Here is a 23,948-nt window from a genome sequence, read left to right as displayed (position 1 = left end):
ATGAGAAAAGGCCTCAAGACAGCTGTGTACCTCAAAAATAAAAATCTAAGGATGGCCATGAGGAACAGTGGCACAGCTGGAAAGTGCTGACCCCACAGTTCTGAGGACCCGGGTTCAATCTCCGCCTTCCCTGTGTGGAGTTTGCATGTTCTCCCCGTGCCTGCATGTGTTTTCTCCGGGCAATCCGGTTTCAGCAGCAGCATTTATTGGACACTCTAAATTCCCCCTAGTTGTGATTGTGAGTGCGGCTGTTTGTCTCAATGTGCCCTGCGATTGGCGAGGAACCAGTTCAGGGTGTATCCCCCCTCCTGCCCGTTGACAGCTGGGATAGGCTCCAGCACTCCCGCGACCCTTGTGAGGATATGCGGCTCAGAGGATGGATGGATAGATGGCCATGACACTACATCACAAGGGTTCTATGCTAGCAAAATATTTTTGTCAAAAATTCAAATACCATACAGTGTAAATCAGATTTCAATTGAAGATACTTACCTGATAATTCGAGTGAAGTGTCTTTCATCAATTGAACAATTTCCATAAACTCTTGTTTGTTCACCCTGGAGACGCTCCTCAATAGAGTTTATAAGCTTGAAGAGTCCTTCCAGGGAGAGTCTAAAAAATGGTGCCCAATCAGTCAGTACAATCCATTTTGTATTCCATAAAATATCGTAAACAAGTATTCTTGTATGACATTCTAGGAAGTGCTAAAAAAAATGTGCCCCATTTATATTATCTTACACATTACATGTATTTCTATGTCACACACAATGAAATAGGACTAAGAAAACTAAATGTTTGGTGTGGGGTCTTGGTATGTTTCTTTTTTTAATTGGAGGTTCGAGGGTAATCTGGTTTTGTGTGAAGATAAAAATTGAGATGGATGTTTAATGCATATGGATATTGTGAATCCATCTCTTTCAAGAGCATTGAGCTCTGGGTAGCCCTTTTTGAATCCTTCTGGGAACCCTCAACCCAGATATTCTCTGGCCGCCAGCATAAAATGGCCCAAAAAGAATTTATGACAATGTGAAATGGACTTATTGTTGGAAGATCAGTTAACAACTCCAGCCCATTTTTTTTGCGTGTTTCGTCGTGGTAACATTGTGATTATTCTGGCATTTTCCATTTTTCTATTGTGTGCAATCTGTGTTATAAATCCTATTTCTTACCATCAGCGTGAGCCTTGAAATAAGTCACCTTTCTCTTCTTCACTTTGTTAGTACTCTTCAGAACAAGTCCTTGAGACATTTAAAAAGTGAATGAAATTGTTGTTGTTTTCCTGCAAACCCCCTCGCTCTTATTGTGTTAACAGCTTTAGTGTCAAGGTCTTCAACTTTGCTTTCATGCTGCTTTTTACTGACGTGACATTATCACCAGCATACTGTTTACTTGGAAGAAAGGGTCAGATTCTGTGATGCAATATTGCTCTACAGTGTACACGGCACCTTTTGAAGTGAGATAAGCCTCACCACTAGAGTGATTGGTGTCAGGAAGGAATCTGGCAGTGCATACAGTACAACAGTGGCTCCACGACAATGTTAGAATGGATTCAAGAGCTTGTAAAAATTTTTTAAAAAAATGCAGCTAAATGTATGAATTACAATTTTAAGATAAAATAAACAGCACCAGAGTAAAATTTACCTCAACACAGGCGAACTGCGGCGTCTGTTGAATTAAAATTTTAAGAGGAAAAAAAGCAGTACCAGAGTCAAGTTTTAATTGTTTCACATCCTGTCAGCAAGCGAGCAAAACCATCATGCAGTTCAGGGATGGAAAGTTAAGAACAACTGCTTCTTGAAGAAACCTGGAGGATATTTCAGGCATCCAGCCTCACTCACCCTGGCCTTGCAGGAGAAAAAATATAATGGGATAATCTAATGAATTGCTCAGGCTTGTTTTCCCCTGACTGCTAGATGAAGGGAGGGAGCGATATAAACTCTAACCTCAGAGAACAAGAAAGAAAACAGGGAGAGGCTGGAGACTGGATGCTCTCTGAGCTTTACATCAAAGCCTGTGGTTTTCCCCTCATACACACAAGCCCTCACTCAGTGTTAACAATAAAAGCTGTGGCCCCCACCCTTGTTGCCCCAACACAGGCGAACTGCGGCATCTATTGAGGTTGCGCTATAAACAGTACAGCAGACCACACAGAAACTGCCATGCACAAATAAATATTCTACACTTCCTGAAAGGAAAATAACTCCATTTTTGTTTAAAATGTAGCAATAGCAACACAATTATGAAAGGGAATAAACAACAACTCTACTTGGCAGCAAGAAATGTGGAAAAAAAAAAAGACTGTTTTGTTTCATCTTACTTTTTGAAGGGTGCAAGGTGCACTGTATAATTCCGCTTTCTGTACATCATAAAAAAATGTTGATGAAAAGAGCAATGGATAGGCAGAAACTGTACATGTGGCTAAGTTTGTATTCAGTTTGCTGAAAGCAATGATGGGCACTGATTAACTGCTCGGGGTGATACCTTTGGGGTACCAATTGAAGGTAGCAAAAGGGAGGAGCGAGACACTCAGCAGCCAGTTGATTAGTTGAAAAAGAACAGCCACTTACATGTGACAATGGGAATGTGATCCATCGTTTTTCAGGGTAAATGGGGACCAGAACCTCCTATGAAAGGTGAAAAAAAATGCCAAGTAGGATGCCCCCCACCCTTGGAATTTTCATGTATGTGGGTACCAGAATGTTTAAATATGTAAACAGTATACTTTACATATACAATACAACCTGAGAATAAAATTAAAAAAGTGAGCATATTTTAACTCAAATCTTTAATCAACAAACCTAATTACCTTTAATTATAAAGTGATCGGGTTAACAAAAAATTATTGCGAACACAACACTAAGTTACAGTATGCGACACAGTCAACAGCATGGACGAGACTGGCAAAATACAACAAGGGAAGATGCTTAGTAAAGCTGCAATGAGCAGCCAATCAGCTCACGAGGTGAATCCACTAGTGCTGTCATTGGTTGATGTTGCGCCAGGAACCAATCACGCACCTTGTATGAATGCCCGCGACATGTAGCTGCATGTACAAAGCCTCGGAGTCAACTCATCTCTTTGTTTAGCATACAGGAAAACCTTCTCTCTCACACAGTAACATGAAATAACGCGTCTTTCTGCGATATGGGTTCTGATCTTGCTGTATTTTTCATTTTTATTTTTTTATTAATTTTTTAATTGATATTTTGGAAAAACCAGTGAAGCACTGAAGCCGCGAAATGCGGAGTAGCGAGGGAACAGTCATTGGAAAAAATATAAAATAGAATTGTATTTAAATAAAGTTTATCTTGTAATATACTTTACTAATATACTTAATAAAAGTAATATACTTACACTTGTAATATACTTTTTTTATTTTTTTGGGGGGCGCACAGCCTTTTGAAATGGTATGATGTCACACTATATACGTACTAGCTGTCATTATCTGGCCCAGTGCAGGTCAGAGAGTTTACTCTTCTAAAGAGGATAGTAGCGACTTAAAGTGAACTCTACCAGTTGGTAGAAATGTGGCTTTGTTCACATCGGACTATGTAGTTTTAAAGCCATCCAAAATGATTCTTCAACTAGAGGCCATCATCGCACTAAGGATTTGTGTCTGTAAGTGCTGGCCACATACCAACCCTCCAGAACACTCTGTGGTGCCACAAATTTCCTCCTCCACTGGGGGAGTTCCTGGGGTCTCTCAAGCAGAAAATTGCTCTGTTACAGCATTATCATGGATTACGCCAATATGGTTGGCAGCAGGTCCTGAGCTCTCTCTGAAAGATGCGTTACTACCACCACTGGTAGCTTTGCTGAGCTACACAGTGGATGGCTGCATATCGGCCATGACTCCCACAATTCTCTTTTGACAGCCTCCACTGAAATGACGTGCTCCTACCATCAACAGCCCTCCGTGATATGCACGGGGAATAACAACCCAGCCCCTTATATTTAACCTCCTCAAATGTAAATAATACTACACTGAACTATTAATATAGTATGATGAAAAAAATTTGTTTAATTTTGTGAAAGCCTGCAAGACCCAATGTTACATACGAGTGAGATGTGTTCTTGAGGGTTGAGACGGGGCTGCGCCAAATTCCATCAGGTCCAGTATTCCTTGCAACTGCTTCACTCTCAGGCTCATCATCCTCTGACTCAGATTCCGACAGAGAAATGGACAAGTCGCTTGCACTGCTTTCCGACACCTGGGCATCAGTGCTAGAGTTGGAACTTTCAGATCTACCTGAATGGAAGCAAAGAGGAAAGTTACTTACGAGTCGTGTTTCAAATTTTCACAATACAAACAGGAGCAGGAAAAGTACACATAATAAGAGATAAACACATTTTCAAACCTGAGATATCTTCAGATTTTCTTGCAGGGGCTGTTTCAGGTATTAAATGGCTAAAACCTCTTGCGGAATTTTCCATTAAAGGTGTCTCAGGAGCAATCGGAGTGGAGTTAATGTGTTCAGCAGGGGGATTCTGCAGCCCCATTGGGTTATTGTTGCTGCCGAGAGATGGATTCTTCTTGAGAATCCTGAAGGTCACCTGAGTTGCAGGTTCAGGTTCTTGTTCATCATCATCTCCAAAAGGCACCGTTGCAGTTTGAACACACCGGAGCGTCGCCAACCTTTTCCCCTGTTTGTCAGTCAAATTATGGCCATCGGGAGGATTGTCTGGATCTGGAGCTGAAATGTCATCCGATAAATGTGCTGGGTTGGCGGTGGCTTCCTCTCTAACAATTGTGAAGTCCTTCAAAGGGCCACTTGGTAGTCGTTCGCATGAGGACATGCTACGATTGGGCGAACAGTGCAATGCTTGGTGTGAGAGTACACTTGTGTTGCCAGTTGGATGGTAGGCCCCTCTGGAGGTTTGGTAGCCCATTGAGATGACCGCAGATGCATTTGTAAAATCCTTTGCTATCTGAGACAGGGAGCTGTCCTTGCAATCGCCCTGTACAGATTTCAGCTGCAAATATAAATGTATAAACCCACACTATCAATGAATTATTAAATGTATATTTTTCAAGCTAAAACAGAACAGTTGCAAAATAACTTCATTTTTAATTCAAGTTAATGAAGTCTATTTTGAGAGTTTTTCATCTCAAGTATGTTAAAACATCCACTTTATAATTTGAATGAGCGTAGCGTGTTAACGGCAAGGTCAGAATTCTCTCTACTACATCTCTCAAAAGAATGTCTCAGGATAAATGTTTCAACTTTTAATCGCATTAGAAATCCTTCACACAAGTTTTGATTCATGTCAATGTCACCAAGGGAGGAGCGATGGAGGCAAAAAAACCCTCCCTCCAAACACAATAACAAAAAAAAAAATACATAGCTTCTGTTTCTTTTCTGATAAGCGTCTTAAATACCAAACAGTTAGCTGCTTAATAACATTCACTGTAAACCATGCAGCCCACCCAGCAGATCCACAAAGTAAGTATAAAAAAGAGGAAAAGTTAATTTCTTGGCTGAGTGATTCCATCGGTAGCTGCAGGGCAAAGTAGAAAGTGTCTCACTAAAGTAGCAATTGATTCTTCTATCAATCTGCAGCACGCGTGTGCTCTTCCAAGGAAAGTATTAAATATGAAAATCATATCCCGTTATCATCTGTCTCCAGCTTTCAGCCCGGTAAGCTTCCCTTAATGAATGCTGCAGCCTGAGGGACATGCACACTGCCAGCCAATGGCTTGTATGCATAATGGAGGTACGGTACCATTTTGCTCATTACAATATCGACAGACTGAGGAGGGGGGTGGGTTTGCACGCAGTTACAAGTGACTGCTCGAGACAGCATGCTCCAAGTTATTATGAGATGTCTTAGACATTTCATCTAAAAGAGCTTTAACTGCTTTAAGTGAAAGGAGAAAGCAGCTATGGGCTTGAACTACACTGCCCATGCAGATGCACCGGCAAGGATTAGACACCTGTGCTATTACAGACGCACAGTTTAAATGTGGCAGATTTACCCAGAATTAAATGGTAAATGTTGTAAACATTAAAAAATCTTAAAAATAGAGAGAATTACAGGGACCTTGACAAGTAAAATAAGATTTATGCATAATGAACAAGATTGGGTTGACAAAATCAAAGGTCATAATGTTATATATTCCTTTGCATTTTTTTTTCTATTAGTGGGAAAGATAAGGCGTGAAATTAATCATACCTTTGAGTTCCCTGTTGTCTTCGATTCTTCCATAAACCTATATATTTTAGTGGAAAATTCAACCTGAAAGAGAGATTTTGACAGCCAGAGAGATAGAGTCAACTTCAACATTCAACACTGATTTCCAGTCAAAACAATAAAGGATGTATTTGAGGAAGGAATCTGATAAAACAAAACAAAAAGCACACCAAATAACAAATGTGGTGCTCATAAAACATTAAGAGGAAATAAACCAACTGCCTGATGGGGGAGCAGGACTAAACCTCTGGAGCACTTCACAGTCTCTATATTGGCCAATTAACTCTGTGAGTCATAATTAGCCAATTTTGTTAATTTGATATTAAATTGTCAAGTACCGTTGTTGAGTTTTAAGCAATAATCTGACTGCCTCATTGTTTCCCCCGCTCGTTCATTTAGTTGTTGTGATAAATTGCACATTTTGAGTGTTTAAGGTATACCATTACTGTTGGAAACAATGCAAATATTACAACCCCTGTTTAAATGATGTGAAGGCTACTGTGAATAAAACTGCTTTCATGTGTGAACATGGCATCTTTTAAAATACTAAAAAATACCAGTAATAGTCAAGTAGGAGGTGTTTTGGTTTTTAAAGTGTATACATTAAAGATAATGATCATTATTTTAAAAGACGTTTCTCACATACAGCATTAAAAACAGCAAATGTCGACATAAAATGATTAATCTAGAAATGGATAGAACTTGTTATCCCACATTGACGAAATAAAAAAATGTTTATGTGTGTGATTACCTTTTGTTGTTGTAAAGAGAAAAGGCTAGGGTTGTATTGTTGCATCTTAATTTGAAGGCACTCCACATCTCTCAAAAGCTCAAGGTTTCTCATTTTGGCTTGGGCCTCCCTGACACAGATTTTCTTGAGATAACCGTGCAGTTTGGAACCTTTTATCTGAGAGCTGAAGGCACAGAAGAGCTATTTTTTTTATTATCAAGAATTCTTGTCAAAAATAAGAGCAAAGCTGAAAATATTTTTTTTAAAAAAAAAGGTTAGGCACAAGATGTTAAAAATTAATATTTCATTTTCAACCAAGTTTTATAGTTATGCCCTAGCATATCATTATTCATGAAAATCACTTTACTATGCAAAATAGTTTACAGTTTACAGTACATGCACTACAGCGTAATGGCTGAATATGTATTCCAAGCACATATTTCCCATCTAAGACGATAAATGACTAAACATAATACTGCTAATGACTATTGCACATTATTAAAATATTTCAAGACACATTCAGCGCCCATCGTTCTCTAACTGCTGTAGACAAACAGCTCCTTTTTCGAAGGCAGCCTTTGTTTCTCTGTAATCGCGCCCCTCGCCAGCGCGCGCGCACACACACACGCTCATGAGAGTCAACTAAGCGCTGCTACCATCTTGAACACCGTGACGAGAACATCTACGTGATTTGTGAGAAATAATTTGCCAATTATTTGTGCTCGTGCTAAACCAAACTAAGGTGTTGCGCGTGCGCTTTAAGACTGCGCGACGTGTACATGCGACACGTGCTCAATAGAGACGTTTGACGAGGTTTTTGCAAGAGCCACCACGACTACCATGTTGGAATTTACGACAGACTCCTATTTTGAACTCCATCCCCAAATGTGCACTTTCTGGAATTCCACGTCAGTTCGCCAACCTCATGATATCTTAGCCAATAGCTAGCTAACAGTTTTGTCGGAGGCAAAAGGCAATGTGGTTCAAATAAAGGAAAAAAACCGAAAGCCTCCTTACCGTTGATGGATGCTCTGTTGAATGGACGATATCCTCTCTAAGTATTTGTCCTCTACGCGCGCCATGACGGACATTTATTTCAACTTTCACACACCTTTCTTTGCTGCCGAGAAAGAGGCGCGACTAGCAAGAGGAGGGACGTTGATATTTACAATGGTTGCTATGGGCACCGTTTCCCAGAAGCCTTTGCTCATGAATATGAAAATCACGTGATGGTAGCTGGAGGCGCGAGATTGCAAAATGGCCGTGTAGCAACTAATCAGATTGATTGGTAAGAAATTGTTCTTTTTATTGTTCTTGTCACTGGCGAGGACAGCCCAATTTTGGATGGTCTAGAGCCCAACTAAAATTTGCCCTCGCCTACGCTATGAATTTGTTATCAAATCTATAAAATAACGTGGTTATTTTGAATAAAATGTTATGTTTTAATAGCACACGCATTGGCACTGACAAAAAAAAAGCCTCGTGAAAATCGGTTGGAAAAATGAGCACGTTATTACTTATTTTCAATGTCCGTGCATTGCCTTTCAAGGGCACATCGACCTTTTCAACATGGCCGCAACGTAGGCACGTTGGTTATAGGAAAAGCTACAAATTACAGGCGTTTTGTTTTGTATCTATGGACTGAACCACTACCCAGCTCCATCTGTAATTTACTCTCATGACCAGGTATTGCTTGATCTGCAACCGTGACATACTTTATGAAATAGCAGTTGAAGACATGCTGATGTTTATTGTGCTAAGAATGTAAGCAACTGTCTAACTAATTGTAGACTTATTCTTTTCCGTTCCGCTTGTAGACCATAACTTTAATATCCTGTGGTGATTGATTAAGTTTGCCATTTTAATCTTTTATGGTTGTAATAGTTTCTTCTTCGTTACGTTGAAGCAAAAATTTCCCAAATAATTATTGTGCTCAAACTTAGTGCATCTTTGCAGTTGTCTCTTTTTTGGCTAATATGCAATCGAGTTGTTTAGCATTTTAATGTTGGTTCCTAAGTTAGTCTGTCAGAATTATTGCATTTTCTTCTGCAAGTTGTTTGATTTGGATCTAAAATTTGCTTTCTATTTTTTTGTGTTTTTTTTCTTGTGGATTTTTCTTTTCGTATGCCCAAAAATGTTTTTAATATTCCTTTCCTCAGAGATGAAAAACTCATTGTGTTTATACAGTTACAAAAGCTTTGTGCTTTTTTTAGACTAGACTTTATGATGTATTGAATAAATGAAATAATATTAATAATGATTATCAATACTATAAAAGATTTTGAGGTTCTCGCTCAGAGTGACCAGTTTGGATAGGATTAGAAATGAGCTGTTTAGAGGGACAGCCAAAGTTGGATGTTTTGCTGACAAGGTTTAAGAGAGGAGACTTCGATGGTTTGGACATGTTCAGAGGCGAGAGAGTGAGTATATTGGTAGTAGGGTGCTGAGGATGGAGCTGCCAGGCAAAAGAGCGAGAGGAAGACCAAAGAGAAGGTTTATGGATGTGGTGAGGGAAGACATGAGGGCAGTTGGGGTTAGAGAGGAAGATGGAGGAGATAGGCTAAGATGGCAAAAGATGACATGATGTGGCGACCCCTAACGGGACAAGCCGAAAGGAAAAGAAGAAGAAGCTCAATACTATGATTACTATTAACCATTAGTGGCAAGGCTACTCCTATTTTAGGTCGTCTGCCATAGGGTCTTTTTCAAGGTCGATAAAGTTCAATTAAATTTTCGAAGGGTAGTTTCCAAAGTTACATCATGGGCTCAGCCCATTCAAAGTATGCAACCGTTTTCAGTTTACTGCACCACAAAACATAAACACTTTTTTTTATCTTCCATGTACTGTACTTCACAAGTACATTGTGACTGTGCACATTGGATCAAAATTTGCTCACTTACCACTTCATAGTGCACGGCTATATAGTGGTTATGCTGTTTTCCAGTGGTCTACGAATGCTTAATGATTAAAGGCTTGTGTCCGGAAGGGTTCAGTCACTCCCTATTCGCCTTGTAGCTCATTCATAACAGGTTTAGGATACTACACAGTGGTCTGTTTATGACATCACAGCTGTCGCACATTAATAAGTAGGTTTTTGCAATGGGTTGGAAAAAAAACAGATTAAAAGGAAATACTGTGCATTGCTATAAAAACGGCAACTATCGAAGGTTTGTTGAAGAGTTACATTTTTATGAAAAATTCCCTCCCTCAAACTGCGAACCATCAAGTCACGCCATTCTTTCTCACTAAGCATTCGGACACCACTAGAAAGTGGTGTAACAGCTGTATAGTGGTTAGGGACTGATTTCAGACAGCCATAGTTAAAGGGGAAATCCAGTGGTTTGCATTAACAATGTATCTAATACGTCATGTAATATGTACTCTATCTTGACAATGTGATGTTAAATCCATCCATCCATCCATATACTTCACCGCTTATCCTCACGAGGGTCGCAGGGAGTGCTGGAGCCTATCCCAGCTGTCAACAGGCAGGAGGCGGGGTATACCCTGAACTGGTTGCCAGGCAATCGCAGGGCACATTGAGACAAACAGCCACACTCATAATCACATCTAAGGGCAATTTATAGTGTCCAATTCATGTTGCAACTTTTTTGGAATGTGGGAGGAAACCGGAGTGCCCGGAGGAAACCCACGCAGGCACGGGGAGAACATGCAAACTCCACAGAAGCGGGTCCGGGATTGACTTAATAGGCGTTTTGAGAAGATTTTTATCGACAATTCCGAATTTTCAGGGGCGCTGCCATTTTCGCGAGTCACATGACCTACGTGGGCGTATGTGACGTGTTACGTTCCGTTCCAAATGCTCAAATACATGGGACACCATTATGCCCACCGCTTGCCCACCGCTGATTTCTCGCATTTATCCTCATCTGATTAAGAAATAGCAGTATTGGTTGATTGGGAAGACGGGGGAATACTTCCCTCCAGGGCGGCCAACCCGTGAGCTCGCTCGGCCGAAGAGCTTGCGCCACCAAGTGGCGGAGCCGTGAGCTCACTCCGCGCCGAGCCAGGAGCTCGTCAGACTCCGCGTGATTTCGTATGAAGAACCATCCGAATATTCAACATTATTTACAGCCGAGCGGTGGAGCTCGATCGCGGGGGAGCGAGCTCACGGCTCTGCCGCTTGGCAGCATTATTTACAGCCACAGATTCAAATCTGTATGGAAGTAATCCTCCGTCTTCCCGATCAACCAGTACTGCTATTTCTTCATAAGATGAGGATAAATCCGAGAAATTAGCACTGGGCATAATGGTGTCCCATGTAATTGAGGGTTTGGAACGGCACATAACACGTCACATACGCCCACGTAGGCCATGTGACCCGTGAAAATGGCAGAGCCCCTGAAAATTCGTAGTTGTCGATAGAGTACATATTACATGACCTATTGGACGCATTGTTAATGCAAACCACTGGATTTTCCCTTTAAGAGAAGAAGTAGAAAATTGGTGGGACTGGAAGCATCGCAGATGGAGGAAGTAAATATTTTCTTCCAAATGTAACTTTGTAATGTAACTGAAACAAAACATGACATGTATGTTCACAAAAACATTTTGTTTTAATAATGTAAAAAAGTAAGTACGTTTCTTTCAGCTTGTCCCTTTCGGGGTCACCACAGTGTGTCATCTCAGAAGAACGCACATATGTTTGGCACAATTTTTACGACGCAACCCTTCTCATGGAGTGGAGGCCCCAGTGGGATACGAACCCACAACCCCTGGTTTACCAAACCAGTGCTCTAACCACTGAGGTACGGGGGCTCGAATAATGTGCAACAATATATATATATTTTTTTTTAACCCAGATTTTTTTGGTATTGTGCAAGAGCTGTGAAGTCATTAACAGTTAAATAATATGGCAGAAAAACTGTAGTGCTCATCTGGCAAGGCTGCTTATGTCAGTTTGTGTGTTTGTGTGCGTGTATACAAGTGTGTGTGTGTACATAAGATATTACTGAGGAGAGTGTTTGGCCATGTCGCTACAATCTCTGATTGGTTATTGTTGCAGTTGTAAAATACTATGAAAATTAAGGTAGAGGTAGTACATGAGGCCACAGATGTCTACTGTCAGGTCATACAGGCAACTTTAACTTACAGTACATATGACAAAATATCTTTTTGTTTTTTTTTTTAACTCTCCCTTCAAGAGTTATGTTTTTGTTCTTTTACAAATGGTCCTTCACAATCAGTCAGGCTGTCTTTACCATTAATTCCACTGGAATGAGACTAATTATGGTGTTGCAATACACCAACAAGACCTGTGATATAATGTGCCAGGCTGTGGTACCCGTTTTGCATTCACACAGACAAGAAAATAGATGGCATTATATCTGGAACCTATCACACCTATCTTCGCGTGTGAGCCTTGGTCCACCCTGAAGTAGTCACCAGCCAGTCACTGCGCACATGGAAACTTTCACACTTCAATCAGCCTACCATGTATGCTTTTGGGATGTGGGAAGAAACCAGTGTACCTCGAGAAAACACACAACATTGGGGAGAACATTAAAACTCCACACAAGTGGCCGGGATTTGAACCCTGGTCCCCAGAACTGTGATGTGAGTGTGCTAACCAGCAGCCCACTGTGCCGCATCCCTTGTCAGGTGTCCTAAATAATATTGCTATATGTAGCAACGCATTTTGCAAGCAATTTTTTGTTGTATATTGCCATATTACTTCAACTTCAGTCAGCACACTGACTGGTCTAAATACCAACCATCAAATAATTCATTTGATAAGCTTCTCTTTCCATCAGATACATATGTTTCATTAGCTTGGATGGTCGAAGAATTATCACGTCATCTCATCTTACATTATCAAAGTTCACCATTGACAGGTGTCCCAATGTTGCATTTTAACCACAGCAATATGTATTTTTTCTCATTCCTTCATGGGATTCAAAATTTGACAGATCCTCCAAGTTTCAAACCCTCATCAAGCCAATTCACCAATTTCAGTTCAGACAAATTGCTCTTTAGCTATTGAATTGGGTAGTTTTGTTGTCCTTTTCTTATGCTAATCATCCAGATTCAGGGTTCCTCTCTGAGCCCATTTGTTGTGAAATAAATCCCCTTGTTTGCCTCCCGCATGTATAATTGATATTGTTGCTGGTTTTTTTGTTTGCGCTGTTGAGAGGTGAATGGGGGCACTTTGAAAGCCATGAAGAAAATTGGACTTGCAGCACTACTGTTCCAGCTAAGCTCAGTGGTGTTCAATAATTTTGCTGGAGGTTCATATGACAATTAATGCAATGTAGATATTGTAGCATTTTTATCCATCTGCCAGCGAGATATGCAGTGAAACGTATCAGATCATGTTGTGAAGTGTTTCCTGTAGCTGACTTTAAATGACCATCTGATGAAAATAGAAGAACAAGGTACTTTTATTGTCAACCCTACAACACAGATGATGGAAAATATGGTATTCACAGACACACGGTGCTACAGAAAAGGTGAAAAACAATACATATAAATACACAAAGTATAAATAAGCTAAATGACTCTATGGTGTGTACAGTATAAAAACTATTATGTAAATGGGTAAATATCAAAGATTAGGAGATATGTCATACTGTCAAGGCACATAGACATTTACAAATAAGAAGGCTGTGTGGGTATGTGTGTGCATGCACGTGTGTGTGGGTTTCAGAGTTTAGGTGGGCAAAGGACAAGTGAGGTAGAGGGGGCCAAGTGGGCAGAGTTCAGATGTCTGACAGCCTTATGAATAAAAATAATCTTTAAGTCGGTTGGTCCTAGCCCACAGACTCCACAGTCTCCTCCCTGATGCCATCAGACTGAAGAAGCTGTGAGATGGATGCATGGCATCTCCCGCTATGCGGAGGGCTTTGCGGGTGAGGCGGGTGCTGTGAATGAAACGAAATGTGTAACACTTCTTTGTGTGGGTTGTATATGGAATGATGACCAATCTTCCAATATTCCGCCTTCACCTTCTGATCAGGGACAATGCTTGTCCAAATAGTGAATGAAAGAGTGGACATGTGAAGTTTCATGCATTACAAATTTACAATTAAGTTACAGTATGTTGAAAGCAAAATCACTGTCTTATAAATTCTTACATTTACTCATCTGATTGCGGAATAGTGCCTGGGTCTTTAAAAGAGAGGTTAACATGATCTAATGTTTCCTTATTTGTAAAGTACTGATATGCAACCCCCTGAAATCCCACACCATAAATCAATGTTGAGTTCTATTGCAATACACTCAAGTAACATTGCAGACACAAGTTCCAAAAAAAAATAAATAAAGGCATATACTTATATTGTATGATTCATCAGATGTCTGTTGTTCCTGCATTACGCACTGTACTTTCCTTTTTCATACTAGCCTTGAATGGTTTAATCATCTCCTCTTCTTTCAGGCAGGAAATCCCTCAAGATGCGCCGGTAAGATTGAAACCTCATCATCGTCATCTTTGCCATCTTTTTATTTGCAGTGCAACCCTTAGTACCAAAGAATGTCCCAAGTAGATATTAGAAAAAGAAACTGAATTAAACTGTCATAATAAAATGGAATATTTTGGGGCAATACTAATCATTTAATCAGTGACTAAAATGATAATTTATGAGTTAATGATTCAATTTGAACAACATTTACAATAAAACCGCCGCCTATTGTATCGTCAAGACAAATTAACAGCCCACGGTGCAAGGTGTTAATTTTTTTTAAAAAACAAATTTTATATTATTTTGTAGAATATCAGACTGTAATTTTCCCACAATTAATTTAACCAAACCAAGACGTGAAAGAAGTGAAATGATTTCTTATTTATTTTTACGGCGATCGGCTGTTCTAATAACATTTTACTGCTTATTTTTAGTTTTGGAGACACATTTTCTCTGCCAATTCTCTGAGGACAGGGATTGCATGTGTATGGATATTAATACGCCTAAAGAGAGGTCACAATTTGAATAAGAATTAACAGCTAGTAAATTAAAATTGATATTCAGTGCACATGCCGAGTGAATCCTCCAAACCTTTGTTCGCCTGGCTGGGTGAGCTCATGTTCAGCCCCTAGCTAGTTAGAAACATCTGTGCAGTTAATAATTTGATAACAAGGTTACAAAAATGGGAAATTATCATTTTCCAACCCTCCCTTTTTCTTCTGCCCCCTTGTGTAAGAAATAGTTGGCTCACTCTGCGGTTTCAACATGGCTGTTCTCCCATGTCTTGTTTTCATTGCAGTGCCTTCACTACTCGCATATATGCTTTGAGGCCTTTTTGGGGGTGATTGCAAATTTTGTATTATTAGCTACTGTAAGATGAAATGTACGTTGTTGCCTGTTATGGACAGTTTTCAGTGTAATTAATGTAATTTAACATCACCGTTTAATAAAAGTCTCTGCAACTATTGAAGACGTTTTGAACATTTCCTTTGCCAGTGTTCCCTTTTATCATACTGTGTACTTTTGTATTTTTATCAGCATGCATTCTACATTACAGCATAGACGCTCAAGTCTGATGTACTCATTCAATGCTCACTTATTTTAGCTCTAGCAAGAGAAATTGTACTTTATTTTTCATTACTTCACTAAGTAGGCACTTGGAATTGGTAGATATAATATTTTAATAAAAAATATATTTACTGGATGAAAAAAGCTGATCCTAATAGCAGACCTGGTTTGGTTAAGTTTGAAAAGGGCTAGAAGTTGCTATAGTGTTTTATTTTGGTGACAGAGTGTTCATTGTCCATATACTGTAGTTTATCCGTGTGTCTATGTTTAATGACGTTTTGGGTCTATGAGAGGGAAGCAATTAGTTAAGTGCTATCAAGAGGATGAAAAGCTGCAGCAAATCCCCCTCATAATTTCATGGAAAAGAAAGCTCATAGTTGAATGGGTTGAAGCTGACATAGTTTCACAAGTGCCTTGTTTTGGTTGTTGGATAAGAAAAAGACTACAAATTATCATTGTAATTGTCGAGTTAATGTGTACAGTATTTTCCAAAGTTTTATACAGTATTCTATATGCATAGGATGACTGTACAAATTGGATGCGCTGGGATGCTGCAGTTAGTTGTTTGGCGTTCGAATAAACAGGGGGGGCTCAAGGTTTGTCTGAGAGAAAAGTGCTTCAATGTGGTTTTAAACAGACTTTTGTCTAATGCGAGGCACCTTCTGATACTGCAGTTGTGTGTTCTGCACGGGTCAGCCTTTGATACATTTTGGTGCAATGGTTGTGAGTGCTCAGCGCATCCACCTCACATTTCAGTGGTTGTGGATTCACATTTGGGATCCAGTCTTCTTGTGTGCCATTGGAGTGTCTCTTGGAGTTTCTGTTTTGTTCAGTTCAGTCCCACATTTGACTAACGCAAGGGAGGTTGATGAAAGCCGAAATTGTCCGTAGGTGTGAACGTGTGTATAGTTGTCTATACATACAGTATGTTGCCTGTGATTGGGTATTAGCCAGTTGAGGGTGCAGGCCGCCTCTTGCTGGAACTCTGGTGGGAAAGGCTCCTGCACACCAACGGCCCTCGTAAGGACAAGCGGTGCAGAGAATAGATGGATGATTAGATTTCTCCACTTATTGACATCTACTATATGCAATTTATACATTTTCTAATTTTTTTTTTAGAAAATGGATTTGAGAAAATACAAATTGGACATGTGGTAATTAGTTTTTACCACATTAGACGCTTTGCAACAAATAAAAAAATGTAGCACATGTATAGCGTTTTGTTCACCAATTGAATTCAGAATCAATATATAACAACGCATGAGGATTTTTTTTCTCCAGTAATAGTTGCCCTCTTGTACGATATACATGTTGAGTACGAAGAACAGTAGACATTGATAATGAATCAACAGCATCTCTGCTGGTTGCACTCAAATAGTCCTCGTTAAACAACAAACAATTCCACCTTTCCAGAATTCTCAACAATTTAGTTTGACAAAATACTACACGGATAAATGGTGGAAGACTGATTAGGTCACCGGAAGCATACTGCTAAAATGGTTAAAACTTGGCTTGAAGATAACAAAGTCGATGTCCTAGAGTGGCCATCACAAAGTCTTAAGCTGTATCCTGTGGAAAAAATGTGGCCAGATCTAGAAAGGCTGACTCGGTTACATTCGTTCTGTCAGGAGGAATGGGCCAGGATTCCAGCATAGTGCTGTCAGAAGCTCTGCTTCCCTCATACATGTCCTGTACTATTCTAACATATTTCTCTACCACACCAGACTTGCGCATGTAGTACCACAGTTCCTCTCTTGGTACTCTGTCATGGGCTTTCTCTCGGTCTACAAAACCACAATGTAGCTCCTTCTGACCTCCTCTGTACTTTTGCACAAGCATCCTCAAGACAACTAAATGCATCTGTGGTACTCTTTCTACGCATTAAACCATACTGTTGCTTGCAGATACTTACTTCTCTCTTAAGTCTAGCCTCCACTACTCTTTTCCATAGCTTCATTGTGTAGTTCATCATCTTTATTCCTCTATAATTCCCACAGCGCTGAACATCGCCTTTGGTCTTAAAAATGTGGACTAGCACACTTTTCCTCCATTCTTCTGGCATTTTCTCTCCCGCTTGTAGTCTATTGAATGAGTTGGTCAAAAACTCCACAGCCACCTCTCCAAATTGCTTCCATACCTCCACTGGTATGTCATCAGGACCAACTGTCTTTCCATTTTTCATTCTGTTCAGTGCCTTTCTAACTTCCCCCTTACTAATCATTGCCGCTTCCTGGTCATTCACGCTTCTTCTACTCTACCTTCTCTCCCATTTTCTTCATTCATTAACTTCTCAAAGTATTCTTTCCATCTACTGAGACCAATCAACATATTTCCATCGCTATCCTTAATCAGCTTTACTTGCTGCACATCCTTCCCATCTCTGTGACCGTCTGTCTGGCCAACCTGTGGAGATCCTTTTCTCCTTCTTTCGTATCTAACCTGGTGTAGATGTCGTCACAGCCCTCTTGTTTAGTCTTCACCACCTCTCCTTTTGCCCTACGTCGCATCTCAATGTATTCCTTCCGCCTCTCCTCAGTCCTCTTCATGTCCCACTTCTTCTTCGCTAATCTCTTTCCTTGGATGACTTCCTGTATGTATGTATGTCTGCATATGTGTGTATTTTTATTCTTTATTCTCTTTATTTTCCTTTCATACTTTTAAGTTCTTATGTTGCAGGTCTTTTGTGATGCGGAATTCTGGAATGTTCCAAGGAGTGCCTGTATAAGAACGAGAAAGACCGTTAATTGGTCTTCTTCACACCACATCGCTGCTTGGAACAAGTACACGGACGCCTTATGCCCTTCATCTTTGAACATTTGTGGAACATTCATTCACTTGGACTATTCGCTGGAAAGAACATTGGCCTGTTTGGGAACATTCATTCAATGTTGGTGACTATTCGCCTTTTGGCCTTTGAACTTCTATGTAGTGTTAGTTGTTTTATCGTGTCTGTGTTGTATTGTGGTGTGTGTGATTAAATTGTCTTAAACGCAATACAACTGCCTTGTGTCACGAGCAAGGCCGGACCAAGCCCCTCTTGGCCGTGGTCCGGCCACCGCTCTGAGCGGTTTCATCTATGACACTGTCGCCAGTCACAGCTGCTTCACATGTGACACTGTGATTAGACTATGTATTTAAGCATTCAGGATTACTCTGCCACTGCATTATTATAGCCCAGTCACGCTTTGGTTATGCTCTTTAGTTGACTCATAGTTATTGGACATTGTTTCTTGTGTTTTGGATACTGCCTTCTTGGACTGTGTTGTCGTGCGCAAGTGTCGTTTATAATAAAACCCACTAAACATCATGTCCTTGTCTTGGAGTCCTACATTTGGTTCCGCTCATGCACCGTTGGTCCGTGACACCTTGTCACATTTTGCTCGTTTGAGCAAAGGGGATGTTGCCCACGATAAACATCTCATTATATGAGCACCTTTCCCTGCACCCATAGGGCCCGGCTGCCCCATTTGACCCCATTCTCGAAGAAAAGCTCACAGGTCACATCACATACACATTAAGGTATCGGGGGATGCTTTGTTTGTTTGTGTGAGGGGCATCCTCTCACTTTTCTTCCAAGGGTCACACTCGGTTGACACTGCTGCTGGATGTCATTGCGCTTATGTGGGTTTAGTCTTCCAGGTCAAATTATCCCTCAATTTGAAATGAAAATGGAATCAGTAGAGGCAAGGATCAGCTCAGGCCCAAGCTCTCTCCTCTGTATTAAGCCATCGCAGTGTTGTAAGGCGAACTCATATAATGAACCCTATCACCACCATCGCCGCGCCAATATCCCCACACCGTATCATGCATATTGATTCCAAAATGTGAGTGATGAGGTTATGTATGTGTGCATGTTCGCACAAGCTCACCTTTTTTCCAGCGAGGAGCAAGGGAATCATGTTACTCTTGGACTGATTAGACAGCTCATGCATAGGAAATCACGACAGAGACACTGCTCCCCATCTGCCTGCAGTGCAGGTGAAAACAATTTACACATCGGCAGGCTAATGGAGACATTCATAGGGAGCACGGGCAAAGGCGAAGTGATCGAGGGGGAACGAAAAAGAGAGAGATTGTAATGAGCCCAAGCCAATGCAGGCCACTGGCCCTGCTCATTGGGCCAAGCCAGCAAGCAGCATATCAGATAACACATAATCACCCAGGTCAGACTCTGATGAATGCAGTCATGCCCCATGAGGGTAGGCTTTTGCCCGTGCTAAAGACACTTGTAAACAATTCGGCTGGGTGAAACATGGCAATAATATGTTGATTCAGCAGGTAATGAGATTCTCCCTGAATCAATACCCTCAACTAACCCTTCTCCCTGGTGGGACAGAGAAGAGCAGTGAGCCAGGTTGGTGAGCACATACCTCTGCCGATGACCTTTCTGCAGCAGTAAGGACACGAGGCAGTCTGAAGAGGACTGTTCTCGCATTGCACAAGGCGCTGAGTGTCAGAACTTTCATTCGCAGCAAGCAAATGAACAGGCAGGCACTGCATGCTAATGAGCGGCAGGCTATTTTCCACCTTTTTTATCTGCACATTATGCTCTTGACTTTGGAGAAGGTGGGAATTAGGTTGGACCTCAGTGTCAGGCTGCCTGATGGCTTCGCTCAGGAAAAAAAACTGGTAATTGAAGCCGATGGCTGCCGCGGAGGAGGTCTGAATTTGGAAATAAACAGTTTCAAGCACTGCACGTCATTTCTAGAGAGATGACGGGGAATGGAAATGAGCTGTCTGGATCTAATGTGCTTTCACAGTGGTGGAAAAAAGTGTGATCTTTCAGGTAACAATTCCACTCATTAGGATTCCTGTGCCTAAGTTTCTAAAATCAAAGGGGGCAAATGGGATTTTCTGGTAACCACACAAACCAAGTAAATAAACACATGGCCCTAGTTTTACAAATAACGATTAGCTTTCATGTGAAAAAAGAGGAAATAATACAGTTCCCCATCCCAAAGATGCTTGCTATGCAGTCTATATTACAATATGTGAGTATTCAAGTAGTTCTGTGTTCCATTCATAAATATCATTAGTTTAGCTTCTTCAACCCAAGATATTTTCTGGTTAATATACAACTTCTTAATTCTTTATAAAGGAAGATTGCATTCATATTTCAAATGAAATCTGTTGTTCAGATTGTGGCATATGTGCTATGATGGTTATTGCTTATGTAATGCATATAGGGGCACATTCTCCTGTAAAATGGTAAACGCATCCTTGTGCCAACTGTGCACTCTGGATCAAGCACCCCTGAAATGTGGATTTTCACTGTCCCTGTTTGTAGGGTTGTTTGCAATTTTACACCAGTTAAAGCCAGGACAACGTCACCATAGAATATACTGGAAGTCTTATTGAATACACAGTATATTCATTGTTTGTGATGTCCTCTCCTTTGCCGCATTGAGTTTTATGAGCAAGCACCACTACTGATACACTCAAATACCACAAGCTCCTCCAGCTCGTTACATGACACACTAACATTTGACTTTTGACACACTGTCAAAATCTAAAACTTGCAATGTGCAGGTGACACCATATCTCCACCACTGATGTGTGTAATGACTCCCGTTAATGAATCTGTGAACATGTCGTAATCAATGTGGCATTGATTAACTTCCATATTCACTACTGAGTTTGATTTCACATTTGGTGTGTTACGTGTTTTCCAGGTGGATTTCAATGGCATTCACATGACTTAGCAAAACTACATTGCCGTTATGTGCACAAGTATTTGTGGTAGAAATTACTGTGCGAGGATTCTGGGAACATCAGGGCACGCAAAAAAAAAACCTAAATCTGGAAATACGGCTTTAGTGTGTAGCTTTTCTTATAATTTCCTTGTACATTGATAAGAACGCATACCACTAAGATCAGTGTTACTTCACTCCAAATTGGTTTAGTTTTAAAATGTATGTGCAGTTGTAAGCAGAATAGTAGCAAGACATCACAAGACAGTGTTTCAAAGTACGTATTATGTATTATACTCCTTTGCAATTATAGCGAAGTTCACCTATTCACCTCCTTTCACTTGGTTGCAATCCAATGCACCCCCTGTGGTTAACACAATTTCCCCAAGCTCTCCAAGGCCTTGTTGTAGTGGAGCAATCCTCTCAATTTCTAGTAAACCATCAGCAATGATGCACTTCCAGAATTGATGTGGAATTACCACCTCCCAATACCAAAACTTATTCATCACTCAGACTACTCTGAACCCTTAAAAATGTAACAATTTGGAAAGGAATACATAATAAATTTATTATTAAAACTTTCCAAAATGGCTGCCAGACTGACTTCCTACAATGTTTGTATACTGTCAACAAATGACAGCAGAAGTTAATCTGGAATGTGCAAAAAAATAAATAATTTTTAAAAAAATGCAACCTTCCACTAATGCGGCATGCAACCTTGATGCACTGCAGCGGGCGAGACCACAGGGGTTTCTTGGGCTCTGATAGCCTTCATGCTCATGAATAAAACAGGGGGTTTAGGGGGCGTCCCGTGCAGCTAATTCAGAATCTGTTTTTATGGTACTTGGTGCAACAATTTCTCTTCCCCTGCTTCAGGGCTGCATATTGCACACAGAGTGGATTCTCTGCAACTCATACAGATAGTAATTTGCCATAATCAGTCAGTGTGCACTGGTGAGTTCAGCGCGAGCTGAGACACATGATACGCTGCGGTGTTTCTTCAATTTTATGCAAATAAACAAAGTAGCACACCTTCTAAAATTGCCCACTATTTCTGACAGTCTATCTATTGGCATGTGCTTGCAGCACAAAGATATAATGTCTCAGGTTAGGTCTATTATTTGAGCTATGTCTTTTTTATTTGTCATGGTAGATCTATTGAATAGTTTGTCAGAATACAGCCAAAAATCTGCAGTTGAATGTCCTCAAAGTGATATAAATGTAATTTTAGCAGATTTTTTTTTTTTTTCAAATTATAGTCCACAAAAACTCCAGAGTTTCAACCCCCAGCTGTGATGGCACACAAAAACTATGCTCAGTGAGCATCAAAAGATTAACTCTGCTCTTGCCTGTTTTTCTTTGGCCTTTTGAGTTTTTTTTTGTAACATTGCAAAGAAAAACTAACTTCAAGAAGGGGTGTTAAATGAAAAATAATAGTGTTTGAAGTGGAACTCGTGAAGTAAGCGAACTAACATTGCAATGCAGACTAGTCTGCACCAAGCTGGGTATTACAGGTGTGACATGGCTGTGTCTTTGCAGATGAGCAAGTCGAAGTAATGATTTGATGGCAGAAAAGTCAGTCTGAACTTAAGGGTGGTGAGAACACCTATGTTTTGCTGCAAGGTCGACCCCTGGTCTAATGGGATTTTGGTGAATTTTATCATTGCACAGGCAGACAGAGACACAGGTTTCCGGACAGGTAGTATTTAGGTCATCAGCGGTTATTACCAGCTCATCATCGGCCAAGAGCAGTAGCAATGCTCTTCAGTACATATGCACAGACTGCTGCGTGTACAGAGCTTACTCTTCCGTGTCTCCCTCAAGACTGTCAGTTCCGTTACATTTCAAGGGAATGAGAGGAGCCACTTTTATTGGTGGCAAATGAAGTCAGGTGCGGAAGCACCCACAGTGACGCAGTCTGCCTGGTGGCATCCGCTACAGGCTGCGTGCCTCTACAAAATTACACTGGTCAAATGTGGCCATGCCGCACAGTTGTGCTGCCCGCCATGACTGATTTAGGCTGCTCGCAATAATAGGGCCCTGGATGTTTTCCTGTTGTTAAATTGTTTTTTCATGTATGAGCAATAGTTAAAACAAGACTTGAGACCTGCATTGCGCCACATTGTTATTTTTTATTCATTTTTCAGACTGTTTTCTGTTTTATCAATAGTTGGTATTTTTAGTATGACAGGTAAAAACATTCCCTTGATATTAGTTCTCATGGAAAAATGTTTTCACAATCCCAAAATGAATTAATGGTTAGCCGTGTCTCAGAATGGGTGGTTTTAGATCACGGAACTCCCATTGTTTTCCTGTACACTGTAGGTTTCCAAACATCAAGCCTACAAATTGCCATCACTCTTTGTGAGTCCTGTTTGCAAGCTCATTATGAAGCTTTGCTGTTTTTTTTTACAGCACTGAGAGGAAGGTAAACAAAGCACCACTCACATGCAGCTCCTCCATGGTGACAGCAGGCTCCAGTTCCATCACCAAATGCTGAGAAGTGAAGGGCCTGTGAAAACAAACCGCTGTGGCACCCTTCACGCATTCTTCCACTCAACCGTGACCATTGACTTTGCTCAAGCTAGTCATGGATAGGTTTACCTGTAGTATCAAGATAATAGATCTCCCAATGAAACCCTCCCTAGTTGAATTCCACCAATCAACCCAATCATGCCTAATGGTCAATAATGGTGAAATAAAAATGTAACTGTTTGACAGATACCCAGACATAATGTTGTAAGATGCATACAAGCAGGTCCACAGATATGGTTAAAATTTTAAATTACATGTACATATTGATGCAGTGCATACGTGCACATGGATACACTAACAATAAGCAGAGG

General features: G+C 40.6%; 1 protein-coding gene and 1 long non-coding RNA gene across 6 annotated transcripts in view; one reads left to right on the top strand and one right to left on the bottom strand.

Annotated features, from left to right (window-relative positions):
• The window catches only part of kiz (kizuna centrosomal protein), a 38,030-nt gene extending 29,915 nt beyond the window's left edge, over positions 1–8,115 (bottom strand). For 4 of the 5 annotated variants that reach the window (XR_009798388.1, XM_061843429.1, XM_061843432.1 and 1 more), the window contains exons 1-6: positions 7,940–8,115; positions 6,944–7,106; positions 6,175–6,237; positions 4,359–4,974; positions 4,060–4,249; positions 493–612 (exon numbers count right to left, since the gene is read on the bottom strand). Coding sequence is in view for 4 of the 5 variants with exons in the window: in XM_061843429.1 (XP_061699413.1) it covers positions 493–612; positions 4,060–4,249; positions 4,359–4,974; positions 6,175–6,237; positions 6,944–7,106; positions 7,940–8,013 (1,226 nt within the window). In the remaining variant the exon portion in view is untranslated. The remainder of the gene's footprint in view (positions 1–492; positions 613–4,059; positions 4,250–4,358; positions 4,975–6,174; positions 6,238–6,943; positions 7,107–7,939) is intronic. The other variant, XM_061843433.1, reaches the window with a different exon arrangement.
• Positions 8,116–8,122: 7 nt separating this feature from the next.
• LOC133513085 (uncharacterized) lies at positions 8,123–19,223 on the top strand. The gene is made up of 3 exons (XR_009798390.1): positions 8,123–8,210; positions 14,320–14,344; positions 18,089–19,223. It is a non-coding gene; the product is annotated as an uncharacterized LOC133513085 (long non-coding RNA).
• The last annotated feature ends 4,725 nt before the right edge of the window (positions 19,224–23,948 follow it).

The sequence above is a fragment of the Syngnathoides biaculeatus genome, chromosome 15 (assembly GCF_019802595.1).
Source record: "Syngnathoides biaculeatus isolate LvHL_M chromosome 15, ASM1980259v1, whole genome shotgun sequence".
NCBI classification, from domain to species: Eukaryota; Metazoa; Chordata; class Actinopteri; order Syngnathiformes; family Syngnathidae; genus Syngnathoides; species Syngnathoides biaculeatus.
This window is presented reverse-complemented; position numbering and strand designations above follow the sequence as displayed.